Here is a 23,194-nt window from a genome sequence, read left to right on the forward strand (position 1 = left end):
GTGTGAAATAAAAACCAGGCTGCCTTAGGGCAATCTAATCATGCAGCAATAGGCCGGGGCAATGCTAAGCTGAAAGTTTGGGCTTGGCCTTGTTTTGATCTGTTTTGTTATAGTTTTATTTCCTCCTTACATTCTGTGTCCCATTCATACTAATCACAGTCAGTCCTGATTTTTTCTTTTTATTTCTGCATTTGTCATAAAATAAAGCAAATTATTCCCGTCTTCGGAAACGATCTAGACTAATTAGTCGTCTAACCCAATAATTAGTTTTTTGTTTCCCTGTCTGTTTTCATGCATTATTGTTAGTTTTTTCCCCTCTTTTTTTTTTTTACACCATTACAGATTAAAATGAGCCACATTTGCAGTTGATGGTATCTTTTTTTCGGGGGAAGAATGGAGAATTGCAATAGAAAGCTACTTCAAAAGCAGCAATAAACTCAAGGATAAATTAAGGAAATTGAATGAGCCACATTTGGAAGCAGTGTCGAGGCTAATATTCTGTCGCTTAAGGTTAAATTGCAACAGAGAAAGAGAGAGGGAGACATTCCAGTGAATCCAAAATTGGGGAGGCATTACTGCTCAAGTCAGTGCCAAAATTCTTTGCAGCTTGAAAGGGTTCTGCCTGGCTTGAGAATTTAATTATGCGTGCATCAAGTGGGCAAAGGTGCTAAACTGATTTCATTTCCTCTGCTCCCCCAGGCCTGACAGATGAAGAAATTGATCTGGCGTTCCAGCAGTCGGGCACGAGCACAGAGGAGCCACAGAGCCCAGCTCCTTCTGCACAGCTGGTGCCACCGCAGCCCTCTCACCCTGTGGTGCACAGTAAGTCACACTTTGGAAAACATCTGGTCCTGTTGCTTTCTGCAGTGAATCCTGCAGCAGTTTCACAGATTTCTGTGCCAGATCCTAGATTTTGGTTCAGCTGATGTTCTGACTTTTTGTCAGAATTGGACTCCAGTGTTACTCTGAGTGCACTTCATAGCTGTCGATGCCTGTGGGAAGATCCTGTTGCACAAGGAAGATGAGATACAAATGATCATCGTCTCCAAACATACGTAGTAGCCTGTGACACCTCTTGACCTGAAGGCATATAGTCAATACAAATTAGGTTCTGTCTCACTGTAGGGACTTGGAAGAAGTCATTTAGTCAGTGTAGGACTCAGTCGTCCCTTCTAAAACTGAAGGTCATGCTTCTCTTCATCAGTAGTGTTTTCTAATCTTTAGATCATTAATACATGATAGAGCTGATAGATTCTTGGATCGAAGGTGCTGTAAAAGTGCAACACTATTCCAGCTTTAGGTATGGCAACAGTGGACTCTGGCCAATAAGCTGTTGGACATCATCACAAAGTTTTGTATTTTAGTTAGAGGACTTATTTTCTTAACTAGTCTGACAAATGAGCAGTTCACTGAATCATAGGATGTCTCAATTTGGGAGAGACCCATAAGGATCATGGAGTCAAAATCCCTGCTCCCTGCAGGACTACCTAAAGCTAAACCTAAGGCTAAGAGCATCATCCAGTTGCTCCTTGTACTCTGCCTGCTAATGCCTTGAGTGTATTTTCAGCATCAGCAGCAAGCTGGGGTATGATGTCTTCAGGACTTAGTCTTTGGCTTCCTGTGTATGAGTTTAAGGTCTGGCACAACGGACCCCCAGAGTGCTGTCAGATTACAAATAATAATAAGCAGTTAATGAGCCCTTGATTTTAACAAGCTTTCTCTCTTCAATCTTAACTAATCTGAGGTGTAACAGCAGCTATTCTGTGTAGACTCTGCGGATGTGATTGTATGATTTTGTGTACAAAATACACTCTCAACAAATTTTTAAAGTCCCAGCATAATCTGTGTAGACTCAAAATTTACATATATATTTGCATTTTAAAACAAACCTCGCAAAAAAGTATCTAAGCTCCAAACAATAAAAACCAAAGTACACACCATTAAAAATCCATCAAAAGAAGCTGTTCAGCTCACATGTGTGTCTGGCAGTTTGAAAATCACTTCACTTACCTGCCAAATGTGAAGAACAGGATTTTGATACTGCTCCTAAACAGCTCCAGGTCAGGTATTGACTGATGTAACAGTCCGCTTAGGGCTGTGTTTATTAGTTTATGGTATAGTTTTTCTATGGCTAGAGATAATACTAGACTTGCTTTCTGAGTTTTTAAATACTCTGGATTGGCACAGTTTGGGGAAAAAAAAAAACACCCAAACATTTGTGATGGAGTTTGGCTCGTAACTGGAGTATTTCTGACTGTTGTATTGGGTGTGCTGGTGAACTCCAGGGCTGAATTCCTCCTCCTGGATTAATACCTGTTTGCTGTAGTTCACAGAAAATTCCAGAAAAGCAAAATTTGCTCTCTTGCTGAAGAAACAGTGCCAGGTCCCTCTTAGTGTGATCCATTGCTCAGTCAGCTAACTCTTAGCACAGTCCAGTATTGGAAGAGTTAATCTCCTCTTATTTGGTAGTGTTTCACTAATATGAGTAGGACAGGAAAGGAGTTCACAATTCAAACTGGAAAGCATTGTCATAATTGTTAACCCTTACAGCTTTATCTGTTTGATTTTTTTTTTCTTTTCATTTTGCTATATTTGCTTTCCTCAAAGCACCAGCTCCCAATTTCTTTTTACTAGGTAAGAATCTTAACTAATGTGTAAATACCAAACTGTTCCCATTAATGCTCCAAAGAGAAGGCTGAAAGTATCATTCTGTAATGCTCAAAAACCAAAGATGAGTAAAAAAAAACCACCAAAGTAAAGCTTCTGTAGGGGTTGTAATCATAAGTGGTGCTCTAGCTTTGTGATCTGATTGGTCCTTTTAAAAGAACTTGGACTGAAAGATTTTGCCTGTGAGCCAGTCCTTTTCAACAACCCCCAAAATGAGGGAAATGGTGAAATAGCTTCATTAGATACAGTTCCTCCCTCTAACCTTTCTTTGTAGACCTTTTATTTAAGCTTAACCTCTAAATGGATGTATAAAAAGAATACATTGCTAACTATACATGGCATTCACTTGACCAAAATACTAGTGTTGGTCAGTGCCCTATTGTGGTCCTTGTCTGGTGCAGTACTGGTGCTGTTAATGAGGGAACCATCTCAGTGTCTTCCTGTTAGGTGTCTTCCATGGTATCAGAACTGCCAAAAGAATAGGTGACTTTCTGTAGAGCTGATGGATGAGACTGTGCAGTGGCTCCGTGCTCTTCTGAGTTCCTTGTTTGCTGTAGATTATTTCATCAGTTGGATGCTAATCCTGTAATAAATATTTCTGAATTGGTCCAAATCTGCTCCAGGACAGCTGTTTCTGTGATAGTTTACTAAGTCACTTTATCATTCACAGCTTTGTCAGAGGTGGTTGTGTACAAAGACAGATACTGCTTTTTCTATCTGTTACACTTATCTTGGTACAGAGTATTCCTGACACTAGTGTTGGAATGCTTCAGGGCTTGAAGTTCAAAAGTATTTCCAAAGGACTAATGAGATAGGTAGAATGCTGAATGTAGAAGTTGACTTGTTGATGGGAACAACTCATATTGGAAGAGCTTATTTTGGAAAAGGTCATGAGGTGTATTTGCCTTGCCCAAAGAAAGCATCTGAGTTTCTTGTGAAGCAGCATCTGATCTGCTGGAGTTTAGGTCTGAAGACTGTGATCCACTCTGTGTTTGATATTTTTCTTTCTTTTTAAGGGATTTTTTTAGTAGTTTTGACACCTCTACACAAAATCACAAAACTAGAAAGAATTACCCCCCACAGAGCAAAAAGGAGAAACAGGTGAGGAGGTGCTGTGCTGAAAAGCGGTGACTAGTGTCTTAAGGAACCTAATTTCTTTCTCTTCCCCCTCCTCACGAAGTGTTGCTGCTTCACGTTTAAAAATGATATTAAAACTGTTGGTTATGAGTGTAGAAGTTCAGTGTGGCTTCAGAACCATCTCACGAGTTTATTAGGAGGAGTGGAGCAAACAGACAAGCTGGTGATCTTGCCAGCAGCTCCACTGTAAGGTGTCCACTCTTGTGAGTCAGAGCAATAGATCCCCTGCACAGCTCTTGATTCAACTTGTTTGATCTCCTGCTATTGTCAGTTCCATCTGTTATGGCTTTTAACGTTGCAGGAAATAATTCATACCACTGAAATACTTCTGTTTGTACAAACTGAGCTGCCAGTGTAAGTGTTCCTTAATGTTCTAATGTTTTGTGGGAAATGGCTTTTACCTGTGCAAGTACTTTCTTGTTCTTGAAGAGTTAAGGAGTAAGAAGCTTGTTGGTGAGCCATCAGAGTAGCATAGTTCTTGCATCCAGAACTCCTCCTGGGTTTGGTTTAAGAGAAACAATAGTAACTTTTGGGAGGAAGAGACAAGAATTCAGCTAAGTTTCTAAACACTGTATTTTAGCTCAATACCATCTCTACTATTCCTACCTCTTGTTCTGGGGGAGTAATTCCTTCCCTCCAGTCTGTACTTTTGCCAAGAGGTGTCAAAACTGCTTAAAAAAAAAGCTTAAAAAAAGCTTGAATTTGATTAATATAGAGAAACAAGACTTTGCCTGACTGATAATAAAACTGATAAATGACATTTGAATTACTTGTAGCAGTAATTTATTACATAAAATATCTTTTATTTGACATGCGATTAGTTGCTGGAAGCATCACTCAATCTGACTAGTTTAAACATGCTCTAAAATGAACCCCCAGTAAAAAAGCAGGGCTGTCTGCTGTTGGCGTTATGAAATACACTAATCCAGCAGTGAGGACAAAAATCTGACTTTAAATATTTAAATGATTAATTGGGTTTATATTTTTTGTTACCTTTCTAACCCCTATAATTACAAACAAACTGAAGGGAGTTTCGGAGCAAGGTGTGAGAAGCTGCATGCTTAGCATCCAGGTATCATCTGTGTTCTTCCCCAGGGTATTTATGGTCTCCATTTATGGGGATTTGTGCAGATTTTACACCTGCTTAAAAATCAGCTCCAGTGACTGTTTTTCTTGCCATTTGGATCTTCTTCTCCTACCCCTTAGTCTTCATTATGTGGGAGGCTGTAGAATACAGACTGTTTTCTCTTAAAACTAAAAATGGTAACTGGAGTCCAAACTCTTTGTTTTTTCCCAACTCTCTTCCATGGGTTCACTGTTCACTCTTGGCAAATCTCCTCTTCCAGCCTTGGTTTCTAGTCCTAAAATCTGGGTACTAGTGAGGCTGACCTTACTTGGATGCACAAAGCCTAATTAATTGATGTCAAGAAAGTTATTTCTGAGATGAATGGGGATCTTTAAAAAATAGTGTTTACTCTGAAAGTGCAATTTACAGTTGCTGCTGTGAGAATTAAATGTATATACAGGAACCACAGAGAGCTGGAGAAAATGCCTGTCCCCCTTCCATTTCATTTTTGAGGGTGTCTTATGTAGAGTGGTTTGGTACTTCCTCAGTGCCTAGAATGAAGAGTGACAGGGCTGTTAGTGGTTTTTCACTTTCTCTGAGTTTCTTCCAGTTTTACAAGTTGGGAAATTGAGCATATGCAAAGAAGTCAGTGTGAGCACCAAGGTCACAACTGAGAAACTTCTAACCCTCTCTCCACCCCACGTTTTAGGTTAGAGAAAAAAAGAAGACTGAATGTGGATTTCAGGCAGAGCTGTGACATTATTCTCAGCATTGTAAAGCTGATGTGGTCAATGCAGAGCCTTTACTGCATTCCTCACTCACTCACTGCTCCTCTCCATCCCCCTCACTTTTTTTTTTTTTGCCACAAGACAGAATTATTTCACACATCTCTAAAACGAGTAAAATGGCATTTCAGCTTCTTGTCTTTATAGACTCTCTGAACTTTAGGAAAGATCATTCTGGTCCCTTTTCATTAATAATGAAAACCAGGGGGCAATAAAATGTTCTTAGCTCAAGCATTACAGGAATGAGGGGAGAGATGAGTGAGGTGAAGGGGCAAAACAGGCAGTGTCCTACAGGTGTGGCTCCTTTCTGCTCAGAGGTGACTGCTGCTGGAAGGTAGGTGGGGACAGCCAGCCAAGCACTGCCCTGGACAGGGCCCCACAGGACCTGCTGAGACTAATTAACCCTTTGCAACAGGCAGTTCAGCCTGGAATGAGTTGTGCTGGCATAAAAGGATAAGTCAGAACTTCAGGATGGGGAACTGGATGACCAAGAGACTTCAGCTACCAGAAATGACATCGGGAGCAGAGTAAGGAAGGGAAGGTGGGATGGGTGACTGGGGTTTGCAGCAAGATTAGCCAGAGATCATTTTAAATCCTGACATGTACACAGCCAGTTACTGCAGCTTAGCTGACGTGTGTTAACTCATTAAGTTAAAAAGTTATGATAATGTGATCATGTGCCTAAGCTTCAAAACTGCAACTGCAGCAACCCAAAATACTGCTGGTGACACTATTCACCAATTCTGACAGAGCTGCTTTAGTTTCTTTGGATTTCTAGCCAGTGGATAGTTTGAGGAGCTGTGTCCCAAAATGCAGCAAGAAGCAATGAGTGCCGGTAGCTGAGAGTTGGTGCCTGTCTGTAGAGCCTGAGGGCTGGGATTAGGAGTAACTCTTGCAATGAAATGCCTGTGGAAGATCTCATTAACCAGAGAAATAGCAATAGGTGAGCAAAGCAGAAAGAGGAGACAAGCTTCCAGCTATTTTGGCCAGTTAAGATTCCCTTTGAAAGCCTAAGCTGGAACTTTGGAACACGAATGCATTTCCGAGACTCTGGATCACATGTAGATTTGGATCTGTCTGTTTGGAGTCTGTACACCGGCCTCCAGCTCATCAGGTCTGCCCACATCCTGCCACTGAACTTTAGGAAAGATCACTCTGCATCCTCTTCATTATTAAAGAAAACCGGGGGCAGCACCAGATTTGTTAAGGGAACTGCGAGGGAGGTGGAAGGATAAAGCTGGTGGAAAACTACAGGTATCTCCTGACTCTGCCTGAGGGAGCAGAGCATGCCATATCTCTGCTTTGCTCCTTGGAGTCTCCAAGCTTCTGTGCAGAACTCTGTGTTAAATATCTCAAGCTTTTATCTACTTCTTTACCTGTCTCTAGATATTGCACACTTTCTCTCTGCTGTTTATGTGTGCCTTGGTGTCCCCTATTTGTAATTTGGGCTTGAAAGACACTGGATCCTTCCTTATTGGAATAGTCTGTGATTGCTGAGACAGTGTTCATAAACCCATTTATTGTCCTGATAGATTTCTCTTCTTTCTCAAAGCTCTTCCTTCTTTTCTTCTGCACACTTCTGGGTCTCTGACACTGTCCCCATTTTCATAAATTATGGTACTGGAGAAGAATTGGTAGTCAAGTAATGAATTAACCTTAGCTAATACTAACAGCACAGACAGTTACCTGGGGAAGGTGGAGTAGGATTCAGAGTGCCTTCTGCAAGGAGAGAGCAGGGCAGAACAGCTTGAGGGAACTTTTTAAACTGCAGCTGTGATTTGTCTCCCTTTGACACTTTGTGCAAGGCCAGTGTCAATGCTGGAGGTCTGGCCAGATGGTTCAGTGATGATAAAATGGGTGTATGAAAATGGTCTCACCTGCAGTTCTGACCATGATTATTTCTTGATTTTGGCCTTTAGATCCACCTGGCTCCAGATGGCGAGATTATGGGGCTTTGGCTATCATAATGACAGGAATTGCCTTTGGATTCCACCAGCTCTACAAGGTAGTAGCTCCCTCACTACTCTTACACTGTACTCTGAGAGAACGATGTTATGCTGCTTGTGTCCCAAAGATCATGTTGGTTCCAAGCTGATGAAGCATCTCTGCTTTTCTTTCCACGACTCGTAAGCCTGTACCTGCCAAAGTTCAAAAGATTTTATAGTGTCTTCCATTCACTGGCTTGTGCCTTCTCTGGCCTTTCCTGGGCCTTTCTACATTTCTTCCCACCTCTGCATTTCTTACCTTGTGGATGTAGCTCAGATATTGCAACACATCAGTGTGTTCACTGGTGAAAGCATAAGATCTGGAATTGTACTCTATGTGTGATGGATGTTTTTCTGAACTGAGAGCTGTCCCAGGGAACCTTAAAGGGAGAGAGGAATTGGGTTTTAGCACCCTCAGAAATGCAACCACACAACTTGCTTCTTCTCTTCTGCAGCTTCTTTTAACAGCTGCTGTAGAGGGAGTTTCTTTTTGCAGCCAGATTTGTGGATAAACGATCACTGGCTCTGTGATGAAGGCTGAGCTTTGGGTGCTGGGCTTTGAGAATAGTTCAGGTGGATTAGAAAGACCACTTTGCATATCCCTATTTCCTAAAAAAGTTTCTGTACTCCATGCAGAAATACCTGCTTCCTCTCATCATGGGAGGCAAAGAAGACAGGAAACAGCTTCAGAGGATCGAGTCAAACATCTCTGAGATGAGTGGCAGTGTGACACAGACAGGTAAAGATTAATGACTCCATCAATTCACCCCTCAAAGCCTCTCTCCCTGTATCCTCCACGCTGCCAAGGCTCCCACCCTTTTCTTTCCCTCCATCTCCACTTTATGTGGTGACTTCATTTATCTGCTCTGAGAATCTGTTCACATTTGCAAATGAAGCCGCCGTCATTTCGGTTTAATTTGAAATTGCTTGTTTACTGTCGGCACGGCCTCAATTAATTATGTTTTTACGGAAAGGCTCCCAACCTCAGAATATTAATAAGGGGAATAAAATGACAGCCTTTCGGAGGGCTGTAAAGTTCATTTTTAATTTCTGCTTCTCTGATGTTTTCAGGGGCTTTTTTTTTGGTTTTTTCCCCCCACCTTCCATCTGGAAATCCGAGGAAGGGTCAGGAGAGTCTGTAATTACTGTGCCTCCCTGACCTTAGCCACCGTCTCTGTTATTGACTCTATAGGGTGTCTGTTCATTACCCAGTGCCCTAATGATGGTCTGGATTAGCTGTTACCTGTCACACCAATAGAGGTTTTAATTTTATTTTATTTTATCGGCTTGTTTACTGCTAGGAAGCTTTGGGTAAAGTACCAAAGTAGAAAAAGTTCTCCTGCAGCTGGAGTTGGAGTCCAGCAGAAGTTCTTCACTTTGCTGGGGTGTAGGAGGAGAATACAGAGTGTTCTCTTGAAATAAAAGGAGAAAAGTACGAAGTATATTCAGTTGGTGGGATGGAAAAGAGTATGATTTTCAGCACTAAGTTTGTTAGAGATGTTGGAGTTGAAGGAGCTGGTGGGTTGAGAGTGGGAGGATGCTAATTACACTTTTTAGTGGAGGGTGTGAAGAAAAGCATCTTTCATTTCTCCTGATACCCGAAGGTCAGTCCTGAGACCAGCCTCTTCCCAGACTGGAGCTAGCCCCAGTGTTTGCCTGCGTGAGGCCCAGGATAGATAAATGATACAAACATTGTATAAGTTCAGGGAGATGTACAAATCATAAACCAATATAATTAGAAGGGAGAGGTTTTGGACGGATATACTGTGGGCTATAGACATCTATACAATGGAAAGATAAACTAGAAATACTGGAGGTTAGATGCAGTGCAGGTAGATTACCCATAGTGCAGATAAATCATATGGATTAAAGTGAGCGGGCGGGTGTAGATAAATTAAATATAGTAGGAATAGAGGCATCTTTGTAGCTAGACAGCAGGAAGGACGTGTGTGAGTGTGTATATGTGCATGTATATCAGTTTAACACTCTCCTGCTTTTTTCCTTGCAGTGACTCAGCTACAGACAACTTTAGCAGCTGTCCAGGAACTGCTAATCCAGCAACAACAGAAAATCCAGGAGCTCACCCAAGAGCTGGCTGCTTCTAAGGTATCACCTTTAGAACATCACCATCTTCTCTGGAACACACGTGGCTTCTTTTGTGAGCACATGGGTAGCACCTTATTAGGTTCACAGTCCAGCCTTCAGCTCTGTCATATCCCCAGCCAGTTTCTCTGCATCTAACTTCTCCTTAAGCAGTTTGTTTAAAGCACTGGACATTTATTGGGGACTAAATGAAAGATATCTAACTTCTTAGAAGCCTTTGCTATATATCTTCATATGCTGCCTGTGTGTCTGAGACTCAGACCTGTTCTCAGCTCTGTATCTTCTGCACTGCATTTGAGATGAAACAATTGTGCTGTTAGTCCACTGGGCAAAAGAGCTGGAGGCCAGTTGTGCAGAGGATTTCTTTGTGTCTAGCATGTAATTTTACATGTTTATATTTCTCCCTGCCCTTGTATGTTGTCAAAACAATGACTTAATCATGTTCAGCCAAACACACACTCGAAGTACTGTATTTAATTCTCTTGTTCAGGTCCAGGCCAGGTCATGGCTGAACATTCTTACTGTTTGGTTTCTCCTTTCAGTGGTTTTGCCCATCTCAGTGTAACAGGTAGTCCCATCACAACCACAGCAGTGATGCACAGTGGCCCTTTCCCCTCGACTCTTGACGTGACCCTGGCAGTAAAACCATCAGTTCTGACTAGTTTGTGTTGTTACATGTGCAACTACAAGTAACCATTTTTAACCAAAATTCATTTTCTTTTTGGCAATGAGAATTAGTGCTTTTCATCTCTGAAGTCCATTGCAGCCACTGGCCTAAGCATTCTGTCAGCCAGTAAGTACTGGCTGCATGTGAGGTGGGATGGGTTTGAACCATCACACAGAGGTGACATGAGCTTGCAGTGTTCTCTCTACAGGGAGAGATTTTAATTTTGACTGTGGAATCCTTTAGACAATGCTCACAGTCTCTTACCTGTAGTGTGGACAGCTGTCTTCTCCCCTTACCTGTACTTCAGTGCTGTACAGACCCTTTGATGGTGTGTAACTGGTGGGCCTCAGCTGACTGTGTGGTGTGCACACTGTACAGTAGGAATCCCTCAGTGGTGCAGCTGTAAACCCAACCATGAAAGCCAGTTTATGGTCACAACACTCTGCTTCAATTTTCCTTGGGAACCGTGGCCTGTCAGTGGCCTGGAGCCAGTCCGGAAATTGGAAAACTGTTTTCAGGTCTTAAGTGTTAAGATTAAGACCACATGTTAAGCTTTAAGAAGGAAAAAGGGCATAAGAGTCTTGGTGGTTTAGAGAGTCTTGAAGAAGTTTTTCCTCCCCCCCTTCTCTACCCCCTGCACTGAAATGGTAGCACACATTGTTATGATATCTAAACCTCATGTGTACAAAGAAAAACTTGGGCAGCCCCACAAACCAAAGAATAAAAGCTGTGTTTTCTCAGCTGTAGTGTAAGTTTTTATATCTGCTTTTCAAACTCCTACTGGCATGCTGTAAAAAATTAAAAAGAGGGACTTTAAGTAATTAAAAAACGTACATAAAAATTCAAGGCTTGAGTTTTCTACAACTGTTTTTTAAAGAGACTGGCTAAAAAGCCCCAGATGTCAGATTTTATTTCTAAATCCTCGGCATCTGGCACCATATGTGTTTTGGAAATTTGAGTCCTTCGCAGGCCACTGAGTGGAAATCACTCCCTTGTTAATGTGCTGCTGTAGCTTTCAAGGTCTTGGAAAGCCAGAACAGTGGCTCCTGGATTCTTGCTGTCTGAGGGCTGGGAGTGTGAATCCCAAGGGAACGCATCTGTGTATATCACAGCTCCTCCAGACTGAGCCTCTCCCAGCTCACTGGCTTCACAGCCCAGAAACCACTGTGAGGAGTGCTGGCTGTGAAGGTGTTCAGGGTTACTCAGCACTAGCTGGAGTCTCTTTAAAGAATAAGTAGGAGCAACCCGTTCTGGCTAGATCTAGTAGGTGTTGCTGAGGAGGAGATTTGTGTTATTCCAGTCCTGGCTTCCTTTGTCAGGGGGTTTGTTAGGAGTACCTCTGGAGCAGTGCTCACAAATGAGTTCATTCGTAATGGCTTTTAGCAGAAATCACTATGGGCAGTGCTAGATGTGACTGTTCTTTGTCCCTTACTCAGCCCTTCACTACAGGGGTTGCTAGAGTGATAGGATGGGGTAACCATAGGCCATGATCTGTCTTTCAGAATGCTCCTCCCATTTCTCAAGTTCCCAAAAGTATTAAAAGAAAGGTTGCACAAAGTATTACCTGCAGCATGTTCCCCTCAGTTGTTACCTTGCTCTTATTTCTGTCTGATATCCCATAGCAATTCTGATGCAGTGCTGACAGCAGCTGCACCAGACTTCCACAAGTTGCTTATCATCTTTCCCCACCAAATTGCATTCACTGCCTTGCAATATCCCAGAGACAGTGCCTAGTCCAGCTGCTGCCTGGAGATGCAACCTGGTAACTCAAGCACAGCTCCAATTCTTCAGATCTTGTAGGGGAAATTTTCACAACTTTCAAGCATTGATTTATCAGCCCACCTCTAAACACCACAGAACACAGATAATCAATTCTTTATTTTGTGATTTAGACAAATGGAGAAATGACTAAATGGTTTTAAAATACTTAATATATAATACTTGTTGCCTTGGGTAAGTGCAGTCACAGGAAAGAGTTAAAGGGGCTGATTCAGTGCAACTCCCACTGCCTTTCAGGATCCTAGTGCTAGTTCTTCACTAGAAATCATTGATCAAGTCAGTGTCAAATTGTGTAGTTTACCTCTTTGAGTATTGTGCTCAGTCTGATGTGTTGGTGGAAGACATCCTATGTACACCTAGCTTTGTCTGAGTTCTCACAAGTGCTGGCATTGTCCTAATCCCAAAGGAAAGATCCCTTTGAGATGCCTCAGCAGTGGTTCTGCACGGTGTGCTGGAGACAAGATTAATTAGGCCCCCAAATAGAAAGCAAACATTTGGATAGTCTTAGCACCTTGAGACTGTTATTATTTCAGATCATCGTGGGGATCTGTTCAGGTCCTCCTTTATTGTGGAAGTTGTTTTGTTCAGATCTGAAAGATTTTAAATGACAGAGCTTATGTATGTTACCCTAGAGCTTGAGATTCCCAGATGAGGAGAGGGAGGATAACACAGAAAAAAAGTGACATTTGTGAACTATCTTCCAGTTCATGCTTTCATCTTTATTTCTTCTTTTTCATGTTCTAGGCCACAACTTCCACCAACTGGATTCTGGAGTCACAGAATATTAATGAATTGAAATCTGAGATCTACTCATTAAAAGGACTTCTCCTGAACCGGTATGGATGGAATACGTGAGCAGACTGTTATGTGGGGAAAGGGCTGCTTTCTGGGATTCTCTCAATCACAGAGAGGAAAGGCATTTCCAACAGGAACTAGCTCTATATCCTGTTATTGCTATTTTAATAATGCCACTTTGCACTCCACTATCACTTTCTATTTGCAGGTCTCAAAATGCTTTTCAAACTTGCTTTAAATCATAGAGCGCTTTGGATAATTAATAAGATTTTTCCTTTTTGTTTGCAATAGAGGAATTCTCTGCCACTCACCCCAGTCAAGATGCCTCTCACCCAGTTTGAGGTGTTGATGGCATCTGCACCTGCATTGTTAGAGAGTCTCTTCTGGATGCAGTTCAGCTGACCAGTTCCTGACCAGAGCATAACCAAGGGTGGAAAGAATCACCTTTCAGCAGAGCCTGTTTCTCTGGATCACTTAGCTCAGGTGTAGGCATCCTATGATGTGCTAGATGACTGAAATGAGGTGATGTAAATCCCAGCCTGTGGGACAGTCATGGGAACAGGGATCAGATCTCAGTTACTGAGGAAATTCTTTTTTTTCCAAGTACATTAATTAAGAGTTTATCTAGCTTTTCAGCTATTGATCCTCTCTGATATGACTCCCTTGCCTCCTCCTACATGTCACTAAGTCTTCTCATATCATCTGCTTCCTAAGAGATGGACTTCAGAGATCAGTCTAAGACTGGCTTAGACATGTTCTGGTTTTCAGGAAGCGGGCTTTTCAGAATGTGAAAAGTGTATTGTCTCTAATATGGTTTTAAATTCTCACTACACCTCCTATTCCTCCCAGGATTCAGAGGAGAAAGCTTTGGAGGACTGAGGACATGTAGTAAGTTACTGTCAGCTAAGCTGGATCATACCTAGTGTCACTGCTGGGGAGAGAGTGTTACTTACTGACACTCTTCAGCAGTGGCAGAGTTGCAGCTGGGGGATAAGTGCTTTTTGGAAAAAAGAAAACTCTTTGGGGAGTTGTTTTTTAACAAAAAGGCAAATGTTTCTGCAGAGAGGAGGCAGCAGCAACACTGGAGCCAAGAAAGTCTCCAGATTGAATTTGTTGATTGCATTTATGATACTGGTTGAATAATGTAGGCATTAGCTTATTGCACTCCCAGGAGATGGAGGTTAGATCAGCAGAGTTCTTCAATGGCTGGTGGTGGCAGCAGGAAGAGGGAGGTGAGAGCAACTGCTCTTCCTACTTCGGTCTAAGAAAATATGAACTGCTGTGTTTGAGTGCTCACTGTAGGAGAGCAGCCAGCTTTCATCTGCTCTGGTCATATCCGTGGCACCAGGCAGCTCACCTGGGGGCACAGGGGCTCCCTGCCACACAGGGTCCTTTTCAGAGCTTGATCTGACACCTCTCCACACTCCTGCTTTTCACATGCACGAGCAAGGATACCTGGGGAGTACTAGATCAGCCATGCTTTTTTGCTTTGCTCTTCATGATGGGTGACTTTCTGAGGGCATAGAGTTCTCCCCACTGCACTTATATTTGTCCTGTTTGGTGCTTGGATTCTCCTGCTAGGGCTGGGCATTAGCCTGCCACTGTGGACTCCTTGAAGCCCTCCTGGGAGAGACAGAGCAGCCAGCTTGTGCAGCTGGTGCAAGCACGTGTGGCTCCAAGTCAGAGAAACTGAACCAGTTTGCAGGAGCCAGGACCTGGCCCAAACATGTAACGTGCCTGCTGGGACTGGGAGGGAGGCTCTGGATTGTGATGAGGCAGGATGCAGTCGCTGTGTATCACAGTGGGGCGAGAGCCAGGTGGTGAAATTCCTTGGCTCCGGCACAAGGACCTGGTGTGCCTGACTTCTTACTCCAGTGGGAATTGGCTTTACCAATTAATTAGTGATTGTTTTATAAAGGGACACCCATCTCTTTCCACAGGCACCGTTCCTGAGTGCTAGCTTGCTCTGTGAAATTGCCCTAACCAGATGATTTTAGTACTTCAGGCTGCCCAGCTGTGGTATTGTCCTTGTGTGCAGGCCCTGGCACCGGGTGCCTGTAAAGCACTTTGAGGTTCTGGCTGAAGAACTGAAGTGATCTTGGGTTTGTTCCTTTGTGGCAAAGGAGATTTGCAGTTTCAGTCCTGCTTTACGTGCTTGTCCCACTGCAAATACTGTTCTCTCTAATGATAACCCCTCAGTGTTTTTAATAAAAGCCCCTTTCTCTCCTTCTCTTCCCCTCTTCCCCTCCCCAAGGAGGCAGTTCCCTCCCTCCCCTTCGGCTCCCAAGATCCCGTCCTGGCAGATCCCAGTGAAGCCAAGCTCACCCTCCAACCCTGTTGTTGCCAACCACAATAGCAGCAGTGACATCTCACCTGTCAGCAACGAGTCTACCACCTCATCACCAGTCAAGGAGAACCACAGCCCTGAGGGCTCCAAGGTCAGCTGCCACCTGCTGAGCACGGAGGAGGGCAGCAAGGCAGTGATTGACGTCAAGAGCCAAGTGAGGATGGAGGTGCAGGGTGAGGAGGAGAAAAGGGAAACCAAAAGGAGTGAAGAGGAGGAAGAGGACGATGAGGATGATGATGTTAGCCATGTGGATGAGGAGGAATGTCTGGGTGTCCAGACTGAGGACCGGCGAGGAGGGGATGGTCAGATTAATGAGCAAGTGGAAAAACTACGAAGACCCGAGGGGGCCAGCAACGAGAATGAGATTGACTAAGGCACCCTGGCTTCTGCTGCTGCTGCTGCTGTACATCCTCTGTAGCCTCCTGCACTGTCCCTGGTGCCTCTCCCATTTTGAGGAGAGAAGTGCCACCGTCCCGTCCAGTGATTCTTCCATGACTGACCTTGAGCAGGGTCATGATTGCCCAGTGAGCAAGGTGGGCCCTGTTTCACTACAGGGCTTTGCAGTGTCGCAGTGGCTTCTCCTCCCTCCCCAGACCCACGTTCTCCCCATGAGCTGGGGTCACTGCCTAGGCTGGAAGACCAATCGCCTTACCATGCACCACAGCTACAGAACAAGTCCTCTTACAAAAACACCATCTCTCCTGAAACAGTTAGCCTCTTTGCTGCATCCTAGAGCCCTTCTATCCAGTTTCAGAAACCAGTCTGTCCTGAGCTCTTTGATTTCACAAGCCTTTAATCCTCACCTAAGGCCCAAACCAGTTCTCTGTTTCCCTGAATAACCCTCTGTTTTATTTCTCACACTACTTGATACTCTGTTGCCAAAAAAATGAATGTTTTAACCCTAAATTCCTCACCAGATCTCAGTCTTGGTTCTTCCAAGCCTTATGTCAAGCCCCCAATTCCTGAAACTACCTAGCATCTGAGAACACTAAATTTCTGTGGGGTCCAAAGAACACAATTTCCACCCCACATGCTTACCTTCATTGAAGTGGCCTCTTGCTAGGGACCAGGACCAGGTGTCATGGCCACAGTCAGATGGATGAGAACAGATGGCTTTGTTACTGATTGCTCCCCAGTAAAAGATGGCTGTAAAAGAAGCTGACTCCACTCATCCCAGTTATTGCCCTTCGTCCTCCAAAGACAAGGAGCTCACATCAGTTTTTGGTATCTTACGTTTTATTTATAGCTATCCTGAATGAATGAATGAATGAGGTGATATCAGATGCTGAAATAGTTGGTTAATTCTGAATCTTTGCAATGGTTTTCAGCCTGGTTTTCTCTCTAAATGAGAAGAAAACCATCTTAAATGATCAGCTGAGACCTGTACCTACCCAGTGACAGGCAGCTGCTCCAGCAAAGCAGCCCTGACAGAAGAGAGAACAGTTCTGGCTCTGAGGTTAACCACTGGCCCTTCTTGCCCAGTCCAGCCTTTTTTTGCCCCATTGGGGCTATACACAAATTAAAACAGTGAATTTTGAAACCTCTCATTTGCAGCATTGTGTTCTCAGCTGGTAAAATGGTGGTGTCCAATTATATTATTCACTGCATCAGAGCCTCTTAGCAGAGCAATTCTTGTAACAACTGAGTCTCACTGTCCTCACCAAGCAAGTGTGCTCGTCTGTGTGATCATGTATAGATTTCAAATATAAAATATGATTGTATATAATTGTAATAAATATGAGTTACCACTATTTAACACCAGGCTATTACTGGATTACTCTGTCTCTTATTTGGGGGAAAAACATGCATGCAGGGTGGTAAAAGGGGGAAAAAGGGACTATTACAGAAATTCAGTCCTTGTAAAATGTTTTTGGAAGGATATTCATGGCTGACTGCTCCAATACTAGGTCCTGTCAGTGGGAGGCAATGTAGAGAACAATGTAAGCTCAGTAGAAGGTACAGTATAAATAGCTCCCACACCACCATCACGTGAGGTTGCCTCAAGTGCTGCAGAGGGTGAGATGGATGGATCCCCCAGTGAGTAAGACACAGCTATTTGGTTCCTTCCCTCCCAGCAGGAGGCTCTGGGGGTGCAGAACACAGCGTCCCACTCCTTTCACCCCTGGCAGCAGGAGGTGCTGAAGGGAGTGAGTGAGATATCCCAGGGCCTTATCTGCCAGCAGGGACTGAGCCATGTCCCATGACTGCCCTGCCCCTGCCCTGCAGAGCAGAGGCCACTGGCAGAAATGGTGCACAGCAAGTGACCTGCAGCTGCTGCCCTCCCAGCCTTGCAGGACAGAACTATTTGGCTCCCTTATTAAAAAATGAGGGATTTACTTGATTCCTGAGTATTTGGGTGTCTGGTACACAGTGACATTTTCCTGCTCGGGGAGAGCGAAAGGGACCTTCATATTACTGTATTTAGACCTGCTGCTGAATGTGATGATTTCTCATTCCTTAAATGGACGAATATCTTCCCCAGGAGTGAGTGAGTGTGTGTGTGTCTCTCTCTCCCTCTCTGTCTCTCTCTCCACTGTTTAACGTTCACAAAGAACGTCACGTTTAGCTAAAACAGGGCAAATTTGAAAGTGTTTAAAAGGAAAGGCTTTTCTTAAGAGATGGCACTTTTCATTTCTCCAAGCCAAGAATCCTCGTGAAAAGAAAACACGACTGAACGCAGGGATGTGATGAAAAAGTATTGTCCTGCCTGTGTACATTTCATATACATAGAAGGTTTTGAAAATAGAAAGTGCCTGGTCAACAGCAGTTGGTGAAATGTGGAAAATATGTTGCTGAGGTATGTGCCTTGCAGAGTGACTTACGAGGCTTGCAGCACAGGCATCCCTGCGGGTTCCTTTTCCCCCTTTTCCTCCATGTTGCCAGTGTTCAATTCATTTACCTCAAGATTCCTGGTGCAGAGTAAAAGGCAGTTCTCTTCAGCTGCCCTTTTCCCTCCCTTAGCTTTAGCTTCTTAGAACCTTTACAAATTCATCAGGTCACAGTTCTTCCTTCCCCTAACCTGATGAATCCCAGAAATCTCCACCATAGCCATTGTTGCTCATAAGAATCTAACCCTGGGCCTCTGGCTGCTGGTGGGGTGTTTGTGTACTTGGTTGAAGAGATCCAACCCTCCAGCAGGGAGCCTGGAAGAAGCCAGACCTTCTCACCAGCAGGTACTGTTGTGAGTCTTGCTCCTCTCTCTCGTGTTCCTTGTCTTTCCAGCATAGCAACAGCTGCAGGGCAAGGATTTGGGGCCTTATGAACCATGTTGCCTGGCTGCTAACTTGTCATTTTCTCCTTTCTTTTTTTTTTTGCCAGAAACAAAATTCTTACATCAGCTGCCCAGTGAGATGTTTGGCCCACTGGCCAGTAGGCACTGAGGAGGGGATCCTGTTGGCTGAAAGATGGCCAGGTAGCAAGCTGATTTTCTGCAGAACAAGACAGAGAGCAGCAGTTACCCCCCATCTGGCTTATTCAAGTACTTTATTTTATTGTGTAATCAGCCTTTGTTTTGACACAGGAAGAAGAAGAACAACACCCTGGTTGGTGAGTTCAGTGGGTTTGTCAAATGGTTTCTGTAGGTCCTTGTTGGCATACAGAAAGCAGGTGAAGGGAGCTTCCTCTGAACAGTGTCATCTGAGCACATCTCAGTGAAACCCTGTGAGCCTGTGCTTGCTCTCTTGGAGGAAATGCTATCAGCCTGGTGCTTCCCAGAAATTTGAGAATATAAAAGCTCCCTTTTCAATAGCTGCAAGAGAAATGTGGGGAACTCCACAGATGTGACAAAGTGGGAAAGGGTTAAGAGAGATGTCTCCTGATCATCTTTGTCTAACCTTCCTCACCCCCAGGTGTGATAAATAAGCCCTATGTGCAGCTTCCTCAGAAGCAGGAAGAATTTTTTTTAATTGCCTTGTGTGTGTTGGGGCTATAACCTAACAGTGTTTGGCATCAGGAGGCAGAGGATGGACTCTGCCTCCCCGTAGGACCCCTTCTGATCTTGCTGCTTTGCAAAGTATTTTACTTCCAAGTGTGCCTCAGTTTCCACATGTGGTGGTAAGAGGGTTGCTGGAGGGTCTGTCCTGCTGTGTGCTGGTGGAAGGGAGCGTGGCACATGCTGGGCTGCTGGCTGGGGCAGTGAGGGAGCTGTGGAAAAGGTCTGTGGCTGCTCCATTGCTTTCATCTGAAGTGCCTGCTACAGAAATGGAGGCAGCCTTGGTCTTTCCTTTGGTTGGCCAGTGTGATGCCTGGGGAAACAAAGGCTAGGCAAAGGTCCAGAGTAGCTTCTGGTTGCAAACTGCTGTGTTAAAGTCAAGGTCTCCACGCTTGACTGGACCCTCCACACCCAGTAGGTTGTAGAGCACACAAATGTTTCCCAGGGACTTTGACAACAGGAAGCTTTGGAAGGTCCCCCCTGGGTGGTGGTGCTTTATGTTAAACACAAATTGTATGTGCTGGTGACTGTGCACACCAAAACTGATGCTAAGCTTGAGCTCTGAGTCTTCCAGCCTGGACTTGATCTCTCGTGCCATTGGGTGGTATGAAAGTGCAAAGCAAGAGAGGGGCTTGGCCTCCAGGGATTGAAAACATAAATAAAGGGATGCTGGGAGGTGAAACAAGAAATTATTTACCTAAGGGCACAGGAGAGAGCTTCCAGCTTTCTTCATTTTCCCTTTCCTTGTCTTATCCCCAGACTATGCTGTAGGCACCTTTGAAGCCGTGTCCACCATTATGCTGATGAAAGGCTGGCTCTTATCACTATGTGCACTCTCAAAAAATGAAATAAAATAATGGAAATGTACCTAAGGTGAATTTTAGGGTATCAGGGAAGAGGAAAGATGGAGGGCAGGGCCCAGCTCCAGCACTTGCTGTGCAGTAGAAACTCTGAACTGTGCACTTGTAGACTGAGGGGCTGGCATGGTCTCTCCCAGCTCAGGGAAAAAAACAATCCCATCCCCAAAAGGGAGCAAGCACTAACCTAATAAAGGCACCAGCTGGACGAAGGGAAAACCAGCTCTTTGGAAAAAAAAAACCCAACCTCCTTTCATTAGAAAAATAATATATTTCATCCAAATAAGGTAAAAATATTTGAAATGGGGCAGAAGTGAGCACTAGGCAGCATCTGTCAGGCCCTTTCTGAAAAGGGGAAGATTATTATACTCAATTACAATTTATTTTTGTAAAGTGTCTTTCAGACTAAAAATCTCCCCAAATGCTTTGCAGGGGCTGCTCGGGGGTTACTCACAATATGGAGCATCTCAGAAGAACACCCCTGTTTTCCCCAAGCCCTTCTTTTCTGCATGTGCTGAAGGATTTAACCCTTCAGGATTTATTTTTCCATATTTACGCAAATAATGGGAGATGTTTTATGATGCTGGCTGCAAGAACAAGCCTGAAGAGGGATGGGGGAAAGAGACTTTGGTTATTTTTTCTGTTTTAGGTAAAACCCTTGCTTTCCTTTAGGACTGTCTGCAGAGTGGGAAGGTGGTTGGCTGGCTGGGGCTGATGCAGAGGCTCTGGCAGCACAGCTGCTTTGTTTGTTGCCTGTTTTTGTGCCCGTCACTTTTCCAGCCTCCTTGTCTGCCTCTGTCACTGCCTGGCACGTGTGCTTCACACAGCATCCCTGCTCTTGGGTTTTCAGGCTTCCAGCATGCCTGCCTGACTCCCAATGCCTATTGCTCATCCCTTTTCCCTTCTAACACCTCAGGCTGTTTCTGACTTTATCCCTCAGCTGCTACAGGCTAGCACTGAGGCTTCATCTGTCTGAGGCTAGAGTAACACCTTTTTAAAATTGCTTTCTTTAACTCATTTAATTAAACCAGAGCAAGTTCTTGGATGGACATTCTTCCATCTCTTTGAAGAGATTTGCTTAAGCAGTTTCAACTGATAGGTTCATGCACAGAAGACTGTGCTAAATTTCTGCAGCTCTCCTATGCAGGTGAAGCATTCTTTGCTTCCTGCCCTCTCACAGCATCAACGGCAGGTTTCATCTCCACATGCTTGTTTGCCTGCTTACTGGTGTGGTGTTGTGTCTGTGCCTGTGTGCAGTGACACCAACACTCCCACTGCTGCTGCCAGCAAGCTTTGGGTGTGAGATGGAGGTTGGGGCTCCCTCCTGCTTGAGTCTCCTCTGCTCCCCAGGATGGGTGAGAGGTGCAGCCTGACTGAAACTGGAACGTGAGGCTATTGCATCTGCTTCTCACCTTTCTGTCCCCAAGTCTAGACACCACAGGCAGGGTCTGTGAGCTTGTGTCAGAGCTTGTGCAGTGGGTGCCCCCGGCAGCGATGCCCCCCGGTTCTGCAGAGGGGCTGTGCAGGGGCTGCAGGAACCTAGTTCTGCAGAGGGGCTGTGCAGGAACCAGCCTGCAGTGGGGCTCTCAGTGGGCTGGGGGCTGGTGGGGGCACATGGTGCTGTCCAGCCACAGCCCCCAGCTGGCTCCCTGCAGCTCCTGGGCACAACTGCCTCTGGCCCAGGCGCCACTCGCAGGGCTGGTGCCTGGAGCTGAACGAGCCACTTCCCTGGGAGGGGCTCTACCTAGCTCTGGCCACAGACCAGATGATTTGGGTTTATCCTCTTTAATGCCTCAGAATGTAGAGCTCTGGCCTTCAGGCAGTGCTTGGCTGTGGCCTGGGGTCAGAGGAGGGTCCTGGTGACAGCAGGAGCTCGGGGCAAATGCTGTTGGTAGCGGGCTGCACAGCGAGAGCACAAGGCAGCACCCTGCCCTTTGGGAAGGGAAGGGGGCAGGGAAAGGCTCAGCCTGCCTGTCAGATAAATCTTCCTCTGTTTACTTAAATCCTCAGTGTTTCTTCATTTGTTTGTTTAAGAGTTTCCCTGCCAAAAAAGAGCAAAAGGAAGGAGGGAAGCTGCCTTCTTGGCCACCCCTCCTCAGCCAGGATGGGTCTGGGGCACTTCAGGGGCAGGAGCACCCTGGGTGAGATGAAGGGATCTGCCTCTGGAGGGGCCGTGTGCCTGTCTTCGAGCAGACACCTGGCCCTGGCAAGGGGAGGTGCTTGCTGGGGACTCCAGTGAGCCCACTTCTTGTCCCCAGCTGGCAGGGAGCACTTGCCTTCCCTTCTGACACCTGCTGTACCTGCAGATGCTGCCCGGTGCCTTTCTCCCCTCTTTGCCCTCACCCCTTTGGCAGAGGTTGTTGCCTCCAGAGGTGGGTGTTGTCAGCTTGCAGGTGCTGCTGAAGTTGGTTCAGGACAGCAGACAGAGACCCGAAAAGTGGGGAGCTTCCTGCCTGAGTGTGGATTTCCACCTAACAGTGTCTGCAGCAGAGGGACTCAAAAGCATCGTGCCTATCCCTACCTTTCTATAGGTACCCAAAACACACCAATGTGGTGAGTCTCACACACAGGATCCTCACAGGCCAGTGCCTGCTGCTGCCAGAATGGGCACACTGGCCTTGCCCCCACACAGGAACTGGGCAGACCTGAGTGTTTTGCTGAGCTGTGCATGTGCAGGTCTTGTGTGCAGAGACACCCATGCATGCTCTCCTTCTTTCCAAGTTTGGTCATATTAAACTAAGGCCTGCCTTGGTTTGTAGAGAAAGGCAGGAATTATTTATTTATCCCTGTGTGTGTGCCTGTGTGGGACTCCAAACCCATTACCAACAATCTACAGAGTTTTTTTGTTTGGAATAGGTACAAGCTGCTTATTGACTTTCAGAGAAGTCTTTAAAGTTCATGTTCCCCTTGAAGATGATGTGAGATTTTATTGTCATATTTGAAAGCTTCAGTCTTCTGTGCAGACTGCATGCAGACTGAGGGGGGGACACACTTGGTTACAGCTCCTCTCCTTCCCCAAGAGCTTCTGGTTTAAAAGGGCTGCCCGTGGCCTTCAGAAAGGCACCTGCAGGTTTG

The 23,194-nt window shown here is 45.0% G+C and overlaps 1 protein-coding gene across 1 annotated transcript; it reads left to right on the forward strand.

Annotated features, from left to right (window-relative positions):
• Positions 1 to 699: 699 nt before the first annotated feature.
• Positions 700 to 16,126, forward strand: PEX14 (peroxisomal biogenesis factor 14; the record flags this gene model as incomplete). The annotated part of the gene is made up of 6 exons (XM_008943719.1): positions 700 to 822; positions 7,575 to 7,660; positions 8,277 to 8,379; positions 9,649 to 9,746; positions 12,934 to 13,025; positions 15,239 to 16,126. Coding segments are annotated over 6 exons (968 nt in total), but the record flags the coding sequence as incomplete, so codon positions are not given.
• Positions 16,127 to 23,194: the final 7,068 nt, after the last annotated feature.

The sequence above is a fragment of the Merops nubicus genome, unplaced genomic scaffold (genome assembly GCF_000691845.1).
Source record: "Merops nubicus isolate BGI_N331 unplaced genomic scaffold, ASM69184v1 scaffold87, whole genome shotgun sequence".
NCBI lineage: Eukaryota > Metazoa > Chordata > Aves > Coraciiformes > Meropidae > Merops > Merops nubicus.